At 33.8% G+C, this 15,151-nt stretch overlaps 1 protein-coding gene across 1 annotated transcript; it reads right to left on the bottom strand.

Annotated features, from left to right (window-relative positions):
• Window positions 1–667: 667 nt before the first annotated feature.
• On the bottom strand, window positions 668–14,637 carry LOC108206428 (MADS-box protein SOC1). Its single transcript, XM_017376732.2, has 8 exons — window positions 14,478–14,637; window positions 14,128–14,335; window positions 10,005–10,086; window positions 1,565–1,626; window positions 1,372–1,471; window positions 1,245–1,286; window positions 1,124–1,165; window positions 668–1,007 (listed from the first exon to the last, which is right to left on the bottom strand). The coding sequence occupies exons 2-8, from the start codon at window positions 14,307–14,309 to the stop codon at window positions 861–863; spliced, it is 657 nt and encodes a 218-aa protein (XP_017232221.1). The 5' UTR covers window positions 14,310–14,335; window positions 14,478–14,637; the 3' UTR covers window positions 668–860.
• Between the last annotated feature and the right edge of the window lie 514 nt (window positions 14,638–15,151).

Genomic DNA, 15,151 nt, shown 5'->3' on the forward strand with positions numbered 1-15,151 from the left:
TTGGCAAGTTTTTTAAAGCACTTAATTGAGGAGAAAAAAGCTCAGAAAAGAAGTTGCATAACGTAGCTTTTATTTGGTTTTAGCTTCTTTCCATCAGCTCCTTTTTAACACAAAATGATTATACATGTTATTCTGGTTATGTGATTGAGAGCTTAACGTGGTAACCACAATCCTTCAACAATTATTTCTCTTCCGTCTATAAACTTCTCTTTTCTTTTTATTTATTACTAGCCTTGCGAAACACACACGGGTATATAATTCGTAATTTATCATCAATAATTGAAATTTTAACATCGTTTTATTAGTAATTTAGTATTAATGAATAGAATTTTAATTATTTTAAATTATATTAACCAACTGATTATATTTTTTCATGAAAATTTATTACAATTTATTATCTATTTATAAAAAAAATTCTGTTATTAATATGTGATAATTTATGAAAAACGATATTTGTTGTGTAACATATTAGAGTTAAAAAGGGTTACTTAATAATTGAAATAAAACATGTTAAAGTTAAAAAGAGTTAAACGAAAGTTCTTGTTAAAAAACATATTCATAATTAAATATTTATAATTTTATTTTTAATATCATTATATTTTTTTATAAAATATTATATGATAATATAGTCACGAGTGTTTTTAGTATTTTCGGACTAACTTATAAGTTAAGTTATCCAAACACTTAAAAACTTATAAGTGGTTGTATCCAAACACTTCTAATAACTTATAAGTCCTAGCAAACTTATAAATTTTAATCCGCTTCTTTACTTTAAGCAAGAAGTCACTTATTTTAAACTCAGCCAAACGGCCCCAATTGATAGGGAAAAGCAAATGCAAGAATCCACAAGTGCAGTAGTATCATTTGTCGATGATGCGCTGCTTAAGTCTCTTTTCTGGAGGTCCAATGAACAGCTCAGTCTCCACATCTGAATTCTCACTGCTTTCTGTTATTGATGTTAAGTTACCTCTATCTTCTGGCGACTCTTGTCGCGGTTCTTCTTCACACTGTAATGCCAACAAATAACACATTAATCTCAATTGTTAGTATAAACAACATGCTCCTCTCTGCAATTCCTCCAGATTAATAGATTCTGAAACAAGACTGATTACATGTAGTTTACCTTGGCAAGTAGGATTGCATTTTCTGCTTCAAGATTCTTCCCCTGAAATTATAGGTACCAAAGATCAATGAATAATTTAGTTTCGCCTTCGATTTAATGAGCAATGTAGCCAATAGTTTACCTTTTCCTTTAGTTGCTCAATCTGCTCTTTGAAGGTCTGCATCTGGTATATGAAAACACAAATTGTAAAATAGTCTTTAAATGCAAGTTATATATTACTATATTCTTTTGTTACGTTCAACATGTACCTTTCTAGCTCGCACAGTGCATACACTCTTCTCCAGCTGCTGTTCTATCTGTTGCAGTTCACTAATGGAGCATGATCCTAGACCTTCTCCCAATAATTTGCTGCATAAATCCAATGGAAATGTTCGAACAGATAGATGACAATAATTATTTTTTACTGTATTAAATTTGTATGCAAGACTATGATCAGCTAACCGCTTTGAAACTTCAAGTAGCTCAATCTTCTTAGCCAAACTTGCTGTTTCATGCTTTAGATGCTGCATTCAGTTATACCACAATGTAAGACTGCGCGTCTTCGTGTTTGAGACCATTATATTGATGGTATTCAAATGCTACTAATATTTTTCATTAATCAAATCTGCAAAAAATTAACTATATGATGTGCCAAGAGAGTTCTAAGATAGGCTTGTTATATCGAATTCTGCCTAGCTACGAGAAAACAATGAGCTCCAGTATTTCATATTTAGAGCTAGAGATGACACACTCTCAGCTGCTAGTAACCAATTAAGGTGCAGGTGGACAACACAAGTATAATACAGTTAATCAAAAATGATTAAGAACTTTCGGAATGAAAATGTTCAATTATGTATGGGCGCAGCCGCGCAGGGTGTCAACTTTGTATTTTCTATATACTACTCCCTCCTTCCCATTTTAATAGTCCACTTTGCAAAGAAAAAATTTCCCATATTATTTGTCCTACTTCTTTGTCCAATACAATTTTATACAAGTTTCAATGTTAACATTTATTAGCATGTACAATTTTCATGATTTACAATGCAAACTATGTTGACTTTTAACAAAATGAATGAAAATTTAGTAGTGTTTTTGTATAATTAATGCATAACAATGATAACAACATATCATATTTAATTTTTCTTAATATGTGTGATTTGAGCAAAGTGGACAATTAAAATGGGAAGGAGGGAGTAATACTCAGAAATAGAGCTGTAAGCGAACCGAACTCGGACGAACTCTTATCGAACTCGAACAAAATCTTAACGAACCGAACAATGTTCGATAATTTTATCGAACAAAATTTCATGTCCGAACTCGGTTCGGTAACGAACCGAACCGAACACGAACTGTTCGCGAACATGTCGAACAAAACCGAACACAAACCGAACACGAACAGTTCACGAACAATGTATATTTTTAAATAATATTTAGGTTATTTTTTAATTATTTTAATGAAAATAATTAACCCAAATATTTTATTTATATATATACAACATATACAATATCAATTTCAAATAATTTTACAATTACAAAATAAAATTAATACCTAAATTATGGATATTATATATTATATTCACATATAATATTATAAATATTTTTATTTATTGTCGAACGAACACGAATTTCTCGAACTCGAACCGAACACGATCTTAACGAACCGAACACGAACCGAGCACCCTAAAAGTTCGGTTCGGTTCGTTAAGCTTATCGAACAGAAAATGTTGTTCGAACTCGTGTTCGGTAAGCTTACCGGACGAGCTTACCGAACTCGAACACGAACCGAACCGAGCGAACTTACCGAACAGTTCGGTCCGTTTACAGCTCTACTCAGAAATCTAACTATGCAGAGAGAAATGTATGAAAAGCTCTGAAGAAGAAAACTTCATTGATATGTAAAATGTACAAGTTGAGTTCTGTACAAGCAAGACTAACTATATATATACAGCTGTATGTACAACTAACTAGTGGAGACCTCTAACTAACTCTAGCTGACGTGGATAATAAATAATCATTTTATTATATCAACACCCCCCCTCAAGTTGGAGGGTGGAGATGACACCCCTAACTTGCCAAGGATAGAACAATGTTGTAAGCTAGTGAGGGGTTTTGTACAGACATCAGCAAGCTGTAGTGCAGAAGGAACATATGATAAGGAAATGAGGCCAGCAACTAATTTTTCTCTAACAAAATGGCAATCCAAGTCAATGTGCTTTGTGCGTTCATGATAGACTGGGTTCTTTGCAATATAGATTGCTGCTTGATTGTCACACTTGACTGGTATTGGAATGATGTCAGGCACTTCAAATTCAGCCATAAGTCTGGATAACCAGGCAAGCTCAGCTGTGATCCTTCTCAAGGATCTGTACTCTGCCTCAGCAGAAGATAAAGAAACGGTATGCTGCTTTTTGGATTTCCAGGAAAGCAAGCTGCCACCAAGTAAAACAATGAAGCCACTAACAGATTTTCTGGTGTTTGGACAAGAAGCCCAATCAGCATCACAGTAAGCTTCTATTCGAAATGAGGGTTCATTATTGAAAAATAGTCCTTGTGTTGATGTCCCTTTGAGATATCTGAGAACATGAAGTGCAGCCTCCCAATGAGGCAAGCGTGGATTAGCCATAAATTGGCTGAGATGCTGTACACAGAAGGATAAATCTGGTCTGGTATTTGTAAGAAAGTTCAGTTTCCCAACCAGCTTCCTGTAAAGAGATGGATCATGAAACGGATCACCCTTATCTGGAAATAATTTTTGATTGAGTTCAAGAGGTGTTGAAACTGGAGGTTTGTCTTCTTGATCAAAATCAGACAAGAGATCCCTAATGAACTTCTGCTGTGAAACAACAAGACCATTTGAAGTTCTGTTAAATTCTAAGCCTAGAAAATAGTGAAGAGAACCAAGATCTTTGATCTTGAAAGTATCATCCAAAAATCTCTTGAGAGAAGTAATTTCAGACTTATCATTTCCAACCATAAGAATATCATCAACATAAACGGCTAGAAAGACCACTGATGAACCAGTTTTCTTATAAAATAGAGATGTATCATTTTTGGAAGTAGAATACCCTCTAGAATGTAAAGCTGTGCTGAGCTTGAAATGACATTCCCTGGATGCTTGCCTGAGACCATACAGGGATTTAATCAGCTTACAAACTAGAGTAGGATCAGAGAGATTAAGGCCTGGTGGAGGTTTCATATAAATGTCTTCATGCAAATCTCCATGGAGGAATGCATTGTTAACATCTAGTTGAGACATTTCCCAACCTTTTTTGACAGCAACAGCAACAAGAGTTCTAATTGTAGTGAGTTTGACTACTGGAGAGAAAGTTTCAGTGTAATCAATCTCCTCTTTTTGAGTGAAACCCTTGACAACCAATCTGGCTTTATATCTTTCTATGGATCCATCAGCATGATGTTTAATTCTGAACACCCATTTACTAGAGACAGTTTTCTTTCCAGGTGGGAGAGGGACCAATTTCCAGGTGTTATTTGCTTCTAGAGCAGAAAATTCAGAGGCAATAGCTTGCTGCCATTGTGGAGATTGAATGGCAGCCTCATATGTAGTAGGTTCAGTTACTGGTGGAAATTGAGAAATAGTAGCATTGCAGCAGGCAGCTGAGGAGAGTGATAGAGAGTTATTGATGCAGAGAGAAGTAAGAGTACATGAGCATGTGGCAGATGCACAAGTGGATGAAGGTAAATGATGTTCATAATCCTGTAGATAAGTAGGAATTTTTGAAGTTCTAGTTGACTTCCTGAGTTCTACAGGTGGGACAGGAGAAGAATCAGGTGAAGTATGAATCTCTGGTGAAGTAGAAGATTCTGGTGATGGGGAGAACTATGTAGTAGGTGAGGTTGAATGCTGATCATTTTCAGAAAGAGAAGGTGGTGACTGTGATGTATCAGCTGAGTTGTCAGGAACAGGAAAAGGAAGACACACAGCTGGGACTGTGTTTGTGAAAGGAAACACTGTCTCATGGAATACTGCATCTCTAGATATGATGATGCTTTTAGTATCCAAATTTAGAAACTTGTATGCCTTTTTTCCAAAAGGGTAACCTATAAAGATGCAAGGTACAGCCCTAGGAGAAAATTTATTTCTCTGAGAACTAATAGTACTGACAAAGCTGAGACATCCAAAAGCCCTTAAATGTGAATAAGATGGAGGAACCCCAAACAGCTTTTCAAAAGGAGAAACTCCTACCAGAACTTTTGAAGGAAACCTATTGATGAGGTATGTGGAGGTAAGAACACAATCACCCCAGTACTTAAGGGGTAATTTGGATTGAAATAGAAGTGCTCTAGCAGTTTCCAGTAAGTTCTTGTGTTTTCTCTCCACAACACCATTTTGTTGTGGAGTATAAACACAAGTGGTTTGATGTATAATTCCTTTGGTTTTGAAGAAGGCTGAGATTTCATGACTAAGTCCCAATTCAAGGGCATTATCAGTTCTGATGGTTTGGACAGAGGTTTTAAACTGTGTTTCAACCATAGCTAAGAAATATTTGATGAAAGTAAAAGCACTGCTTTTAGAACTGAGCAACTGTGTCCATGTGGCTCTACTAAAGTCATCAACAATGGTCAAGAAAAACCTATTCTTATCATGAGTGGGAACATGATAAGGTCCCCAAATATCCACATGTATAAGTTGGAAACAGTGTGTGCTGTGAATTGTGCTCTTAGGAAAAGGCAACCTGTGTTGTCTAGCTTTAGCACATATAGAACATTCAACAATAGTTTTGCTGCAATCATTATTTACAGAACAAACATGAAGAGTTTTGAGCTTAGACAAGGGTAAATGCCCTAATCTAGAATGCCAAACTACAGAGTCATTTTTACAAGTAGAAGTAAAGCAGCTAGTAGAACTGATAGAAGAAACTGGAGACTCATGAAAGCCAGGATCTCCAGGTGAAGTGAAAAGGTAGAGACCTCTTGATACTCTACCAAGAACCAGTGGCTTCTTCAGAGAAGAGCCCTGCAGTATGCAAGAATCATGAGAGAAAGAAACAGTATATTGTGACTGTTTAGTGAGTTTACTAATGGATAACAGGTTAAGCTTGAAATGTGGTACATATAACACATCAGTTAAAACAAAACCAGGTGCTATATGAATAGTACCAGATTGTGAAATATCAATGATGTGTCCATTTGGGAGTGAAACAGTCAAATTCTTGGAAAGTGGTGTAAGATGTGTGAAGGAAGATTTGTGATAACACATGTGGTCACTAGCACCACTATCAATAATCCATGTGATACTATCATTAGTAGTGGAGAAACAAGCTATGGATGAGAATGTACCAGCAAAGTTGGCAGATGAAGGCACATTGTCTGAAACCTGAGTAGATTGAATCATGTTCATGATCTGAGAATACATCTCTGGAGTGAGAGAAGATGCAGAAGATGCAACAGAAGGTGCATCTGAACCAGTTGATTCAACTTTAGCAGAGGCAGCAACTCTCTTGTTTTTGGTGAATTTGAAGTCAGGTGGGAAGCCATTGTTAGGTCCCGATACGATTGTAGAAGGGGGGGTTGAATACAATCGTCACAAAATTCGCGCGGAATAAATCTGATTTGGATATAACTGGATAATCAGATTTTAATTAATTAAATAAACAAGGTTCAAGTAAAAAGTTATTTAAACTTGAAAGTCGTTATTAAATTAATATGGTTCAGTTTTAAAGTCCACTAGTTCATAGAATAAATTTGACAGGAAGTATTCTAACTTAGCGGTATAAAACAACCGAATGATCAAAGCACAGAAAACTGTGGATTTAACGAATAGCAAGTTTAGCACAACTTGAAAGCTTTTCAATACTTTGAACACTTTGAAATGAAGAAAGTGAAGGCCTATTTATAGGCAAGCACTTTGAACTAGTATGACATTGCTAGGAATGACATTCTAGCCAGATATGACTTTCTAAAGCTTAGGTATGACTTATACAATGAAAGATATGACATTACAAGACCAAGTCATGCTGAAAAGGAAGAAGGAATGACTTTCTTTGAGCTTGTCCTCCAAGCTAAGCATGGCATGACATTCTTGAGCTTGGCCTCCAAGTTAAGCATGGCATGACATTCCCTGAAAATGTCATGAAGAAACACATGGTATGACATATGGAAAAGTCATGGAGAGGCACACGGTATGACATTCTTTAAGAATGTCATGCCCACTATTAATTCGGCAGTACCTCGCTGTCATCAGTAATACGAAAGTTTATAAACTTTCGTCCTTTAGTCAGCTCCTTAGAAATGCTTTTAGTCCCGCACAGCTTATAATCTTTAATCAATAAATATTTAATTTAATCCAGAAATTATAAAAATAAATATCTAATATTATTAGACATTTATAAATATAATTTTCTAATTAATTAAAATATTTATTAATATAAATAAATCCTTAAGGTCCAAGCTGCGGTCTCTAGAGGGCCGGGAACCGGACTCCTTTTGCCTTGCAAATAATATTTTAATTCCATCCGGGGTTCCAGCTTTAAGATTATATCACTTTCCATAGCATTGGTGATAATTCTTTTTCCTCATAGTCAGACAAGTCTAAGATTCGGTCTCTTGTGGGTCTAGAACCGGATCCCTTTTGCTTTGAAAATTATAAATCAATTCCAACCGGGTTTCCAGCATTAAGAATATATCACACTCCATTGCGTTGGTGATAATTCTTTTTCCCATAGCTAGACAGGTCTGAGCGGCGGTCTCCTTGTCCTTCCTTTTAGCCTTCTTTCTTTTGCTTTCTTTTTGTAAATTAATTCTAAATCAATTAACTTATTAATAAACTTAATTATCAAATTAATTCAAATTGAATTAATTTAACAACTAAATAAATTAATAGATATTAATTATTTAACAAAGAATTAATTAAAAAGTGTATATCCCAGAAAGCAAATGTCTTGAGCCTTCGTCTTGATCATCACTCGGCTTGAACGACCACCTTCCTTTGATGTTAAATATTCAATATACATAGCTGACACACAAATGTACTGTCTGGTTCATCTGTGCCTAACTAAATTGAATATTCTCCATCAATTAAACATTTGAGCTGTGGTCGGGTCTTCGAATCTTCGTCTTCTAGTTCAACTTCATTTTAGTACACATATGGAATCTCTGATGAAATAAATACTTGAATCTTCGTACCTTCTGAACTCCTTGAACTGCTACACAATTTATTTAGCACCGAGGCTTGATCATATGAAATGAACTTCTTCCAGTGGCTTGTAGCGGATATCTTGGAATTCTTCTAACATTCTGATTCTTGTATCCACTTTACTTTCTTGATTTGATTCCAGCTAAACTATCTACTACCATAAATTATCAGAGACTAATCCAGGTTGAGTTACAAGTTGAGTTACAAGTTGTCAGGTCATCAAACACAAGTTGAGTTATCACCGGTTGTACAAATAGGCTTAGACATGTACCTTGCAATAAGGCCTTTCAGCCATGCAACTTGTAGCACTTGTCAATGAGATGTCCAGTTTTCTTGCAGTAGTTGCAGATCAGAGTAGACTTCTTGGCATCATAAGAAGACTTCTTAGAGTAAGATGTGGAGGCTGGAGTTGAGGACTTTGAGACATAAGCATTCAAGGAAGCAGATTCAGTGTTGAAATGTGTTCCAGAGTGGATGTCCCTTTGAGCTTCATCCTGGAGTAAAATGCTGTAGACATGACAGATTGATGGAAGTTGACTACTCATGAGGATTGAACCCTGAATTGTAGCATAAGTGTCATTACGTCCCATCAAGAATTGTATCACACGCTGCTCTTGTTGAAGTTTAGAGAGTTGTGCAGAGGCACCACAAGCACATCCACATGTGCAGATAGGAATGAGGCACAGAGAGTCCATATCATCCCATAGCATTTTGAGCTTAGTAAAGTAATCAGCAATGTTACAATTTCCCTGTGAAAGATCAGTCAATTGTTTCTGCAAACTGAACAGCTGAGTTCCATTAGAAGTACCATAACGTTCTTCAAGTTCTTTCCACATCATATTCGCAGAATTAGAATAGATGACACTTCGACCAATAGTTTTGGACAAAGCTCCCAAAATCCAAGAAATGACCATGTCATTGCAGCGAGACCAACTCTTAAAGGTTGGATGAAGAGGATCTGGACGCATGATCGAACCGTCAACAAAACCTAGCTTGTTTCGTGCAGATAAAGCGATGATCATAGATCTCTTCCAATTACTAAAACCAGAGCCATCAAAAGGCTCGCTAACGAGTTTCATTCCTGGACTATCAGAAGATTGCAGATGAAATGGATTATCCTGATCCATCACATGAGAATCTGAAGTACGAGTGTTACTTGATGAAGACATGAGCAAGATGAAATAACAGTATATGCAAGATGCAGATTCGTAACAAAACACAATCGCAAATAACGCAAATCTTCGTACAAACACAATTCGAAACCCTAGAAACGAGAATCTTGATTGCAGAGAGATAAGTACGGAAGAAATAGCGTAAAAGTCAGAATAAGAGAGATCAAACCCTAATTGGAGCAGAGGACGATGAAATTGCGGTGAAATCAAGACATCGGAGGTTGCGGAAGACGATATTCATGGCGGAATGAAGATTGTTTGCTCTGATACCATGTCAACTTTGTATTTTCTATATACTAATACTCAGAAATCTAACTATGCAGAGAGAAATGTATGAAAAGCTCTGAAGAAGAAAACTTCATTGATATGTAAAATGTACAAGTTGAGTTCTGTACAAGCAAAACTAACTATATATATACAGCTGTATGTACAACTAACTAGTGGAGACCTCTAACTAACTCTAGCTGACGTGGATAATAAATAATCATTTTATTATATCAACACAGGGCACGAGTAAAATGAGTAAAATGAAGCTGTTAACGTTAACGGAACCTAGCTGTGGAGAAGAAGAGATCACCTGAGTGTTCTGCGTCATAGGTGGGTTGTTGCTTTTAATATCCTTGGTGTGTTTCCGGTATCGTTCAATTGTCTCATGCATGCTGCGCACATGTCCAAAACATTAGAGGCCGTTTGTAAACTTTCATTTCATTTCAAATGACAGGATTTGAGTTGTCATTTCAAATTCTCAAATTTATACTAGTATTTGAATGTGTGAATTTCAAATGAAATCCAAATCCAAATTCCTAAACATGTTATATATATTTGATCAAATCCAGTTTCCCAAATAGCATTATATAATTTGTAGCATGCATGTGTCACATATTTCCTGTTGTACACTAAATATAAGGACCTTTGTGATTAAGGGGATCAAGATCCGAACATCCCTAGACTAATATGACTTACGTTTTTTCATTAACTTCTCAAAATTGGTCCTCCATATATCCCTCAACTGTATAATGTATGAATTAAAAAAAACTGGAGATATAAAATGAAATTCAAATAATTGTATTAAATATTCAAAGACTTTGTCAATCTTTTACAAGTTCATTTAAGAATATTTTAAGTCAGTACTGTTAACCAGTTATACGCCAGAGTTTGTAATACAACATTTTTCTTTCATACTCAGTGTTGTAAAAAGCGGGAATCGGACTTAGTCGGTGAAGGCACCGTCTAGCGATTAATCGGATAATCGGAGATTAATTAGAGTGATTAATTGGATCATTAATCATAATCAATTTAATATTATTTTTAAATTATATATATATTTATATAATTATATATAATATAAATTTATAGTCCTATAAAATCAATTGAATTGATGATTTTTTATAACACAAAACATGATACAAGTCGAGTCATCTCATATATAAACTTGAATTTGATTGAATTTGCGAAGAAAAATATTGCAAATTTATGTAATTAGAGTTTAGGATCTAATGAAAGAATGAAAGATAATAAAAACAGCTTTAATTTATGTGTTTTGTCATTTTCGTGCCTTTTGTTTTATTTAAAATTAAATTTTAAATTTTAAATTTTTTTTACTTTTTATTTAAATTTTTTTAAATTCACCGATTTTTGACCGACTTTTTCTGATTAATCCCGACTTTTAACCGATTAATCCCGATTTTCAGAAAAAACAATTTTTTCACCTATTAACGCTTAATCGAGACGGTAGCCGACCGAACAGCGATTAATCGGCGATTAATCCCGATTAATCGCCGACTTTTAGAACACTGTTCATACTTGCTTTCTGAGTGATCTACCACCATATACTCTAATACATACCAGATTAGATTAGCCATAGTATTTTATATATAAGTACAGGCATTGCCAGTAATAGTACGTCGCAGGGATTAATTAAACTGTAAGATTCCTGTGTTAGAGATACAAATCCAACGAAATAAAAAATCACCTGCACCACCGACTCTACATAAGATACTTTTGGAGGGTTCACCAATACACACACAACTGTAAGTGTGATATATATAGCAGGCATATGCAACATATACTTCTAGTTATTATCCATATAAATTATAAATCCGAAAAATTCTTTTATTACAAAAAATATTTCTGAACAAAAAAATTTATCAGCAAATTAAAATAAGTCTAAAGTTGATAAGATAACAATAAATTAATAGGAAAAATAAATTTGATTTGGATTGTACAAATATCTCCATTATGAGCCGCTCGACTCTGCGGTCTTGCCTGCAAAATTGCATGTATGAAATACAAAATGCTTCCTTTTGGTTTAGATGATAATTAGTTAATCTCTTAAGAAATGGGAATACCGTCTATACATTAGGATATCTGTTTAACATGACAACTGGTTTAGATGATAATTAGTTAATCTCTTAAGAAATAGGAATACCGTCTATACATTAGGATATCTGTTTAACATGACAACTAGGAGGTCATTTGTTAAATCTGAATCATATTTTCTGAATAAATGAGAATTCTGGATGAATAGAATTCTGAACGATTGAGTTATGGTTCATTTGTTAAATTTAAAATTGATTTTCTGAATAACTATTTTAATTTTAATATTATAATTTAAAAATATAATAATAATTATTTTAATTAAGAACTCATCAATTTAACAAGGACCAATTTATAACACAAACTAATATCATATAATATAATAAATCACAAATTTAATATTAAAGTTTAAAACTTAAAATTAAAGAAGATATCACATATGTAATTAGTTGGATCACAGAGGCTGTATGGACGATTTTAAGCTTCTGTCGTCCATATCCTCTCATTCACCCATTAACAAATGAGGCCTAATTATTGTTGTGATTAGTTTATAATATTGATTAGCGATATATATGTATATTTGTTTATAAAAAATGTCGTTTTGAAGGAATATGAAATTCTTCTTAAATAATATAATTTAAAATATAAATATGTGTCAAAAAGTCAAACAACTCGTACAAAAATCAATATTAATTACATGAACTAATATTACAACCAAATAGAAGATAGGGTGTGATAATTCTTTTATATCGTGTAATGAGTTAATAAATTGAGCCCAAAATGATAATCGATATGGAAATAAAATGAAGCGAATATGGATATTGTGTTCAGGTGTACCCATTCATAAATATATAGATAGATGTATAGATGTTCTACACATATATATTTAATAATATAATTATGAAATTATGCATGAACCATTTTATATATGTAATAATATTTATTCACTAAATTATATTTTATATAATTAACATAGAAATACAGATTATTGATCGGATAGTATTTGTTCCCACTGCAGCCATGGAATATTTGATTATATATAGATATATCATGTTAATAGACTCTAATATGCTAAATATAGGGTGAATAATTTCTTCACACAAGTAAAAGTGTTCTTTGAAATCCACCCTCTACATCGGACTTTTATAATTACAGGCTTGTTTGTTTTTAAGAAGCTGAAGCTACTTTTGTCTTTAAATTTGCACAAACAGTCAAATTTGTACAAATAAGTACAAGCATTTTACGAAGATGATAATGTTGATTTTTTTTTTCAAACACTTTATTAATTTATTTAATTCGCAGTTCGAAATCACTTTTTTTAAAATTGCCCAAACCAGCCCTATGCTTTATGTTTTTAAAACTGAGACAACACCTTATAAAGCTCACGCTTAAACACACTGGCCCATCAAATCTCTTTTTGCGGGTAACTAATATATATAGAGCTGGCAGACATGTTAATTCTACACATTGCCATTGCTCATAGTTAAAAGTTTTTAAGGGTCAAACTTGTATATCAGATGCAACACATATTTCACAAGAGATGATATAAAATAGTGTGACTAGCGAGAGAAAAGCTTTGATAGCCGGTATTAAAGCTCTCAAGGCACCAGAACTCTTCACTGCTCCCAGCTGAGTTATATAGGGGGGGTTAGTGAGTTAAATCCAAAGAAATTAAAAAAAAAAATTATACAAGATAAATAGTGAAATACTTAATACAAAGAACTTGAGCCCCGCATAACAATTATATGAAAAAGATAAATAAATAGAAAACACTTAGTATTCAATTTATATATATAGTTCCCCAGCTTCAAAATCAGGAGTGGATAAAAACTAGTAACATTTGATCACAAAAACTAAATGTTGTTATATCATCAGCTAATTGAAAGTACATCAGTGGTAATCCGGAGTGTGTTAAATTGGAATGGAAGTTTCTTTACCAGGAAAATCTGCTAAACAAGAAGCAATTCTTGACACCACACACGTCATATATAAATATATATATATATATATATATATATATATATATATATATATATATATATATATTTGACACACGCACATCATATATATATAGCCTAGGAAAGTATGTGATGATGGGGCCAAGCTCTCAAATAAAAAAAGATTCATGAGTTCCTCAAGCACACAACTTGAGATCTGTTGTTTTACAAAGACTGTACGTACGGTCACTTAAAGAGGGTTAAAGATCTAGTCAAGGAGTCCTGAGAGGAGGCATGAAACCCTAAGGTAAAAAGCAGGCACAACAAAATGCAAACCATCAGCATGAAAATTCTTGAAAGAAACCTAGAAAAAGCTCACACAGAACTAGCTTGATTCATGAAAAAAAACACAAAAACACACACGTGTATCATGCTCATTATATATACCTGGAGCTAGCAAATTCATGGAGCTTGCCTCTGGGAGAGAAGATAATCAAAGCCACCTCCGCATCACAAAGAACAGAAAGCTCAAAGGCTTTCTTCAACAGCCCGTTCCTTCTCTTGGAGAAAGTCACTTGCCTGCTCGTGGCGTTCTCTATACGCCTCATCTGCGTCTTCCCTCTCACCATCCTCCTCTTTCACTCTACTCCACCACCTACATAACAATCAATTTCATTTCAGACACAAGACTAAATAAACAGGAAATTAATATTATATTATATATATATATATATATATATGATTCAGTTGGATATGAGAAATAGGGCTAAAAGAGGAAAGGAAACAGAGAGATCTACCCAGGTCAGATGAGAAAACACAGCAGGAGGAGGCTGAGAATGGTGGAAACAAAGGGAAGGAGTAATTGATTCCTTGGTCCTTTTATGGGCTTATCACCCAAATGAAGTCCATACACTCTCTTTTTCTCTTACCATCCTTTCCTTTTTTTACTCACATGTACACATTTACATCTTATCTTTACATATAAAATACTATATTGCACTAGTACAAACACTTGCATCTTTTATATAATATTCACCCTTTCTATCAACATAGCTGGTCTACTTGCAGTTTCATTGTCCCATATATCATAATATAATATTATGATCGTGGACTGTGGAGATGTAATTATTTGATTAAACTGATAAATTTAAAATGATTGTTTAAAATATTCATTCACAAATTAAACATATTTATAAGAATTTTATTTTACGTATTATTGTCCAACTACATCCATTATCATTCGCTCTGTCCGAACATATTCTTTACATTATTTTTTAACACGTACACTTATAAAATATAATTTCATAATATTTTTTTATATTTATATTTTCCTGAATAAAAATGCTTGCAAAAAAGTTGGATGGATGCTCAGTTATATTTCAATCAAGAATCTAATTTTGCTAGTTTTGGTAAAAGAAACAAAGGAAAAGTAAGGGAAATAAGTAAACATAGTCGAGAGTAGATAGGAATG

The sequence above is a fragment of the Daucus carota genome, chromosome 2 (assembly GCF_001625215.2).
Source record: "Daucus carota subsp. sativus chromosome 2, DH1 v3.0, whole genome shotgun sequence".
Lineage (NCBI taxonomy): Eukaryota > Viridiplantae > Streptophyta > Magnoliopsida > Apiales > Apiaceae > Daucus > Daucus carota.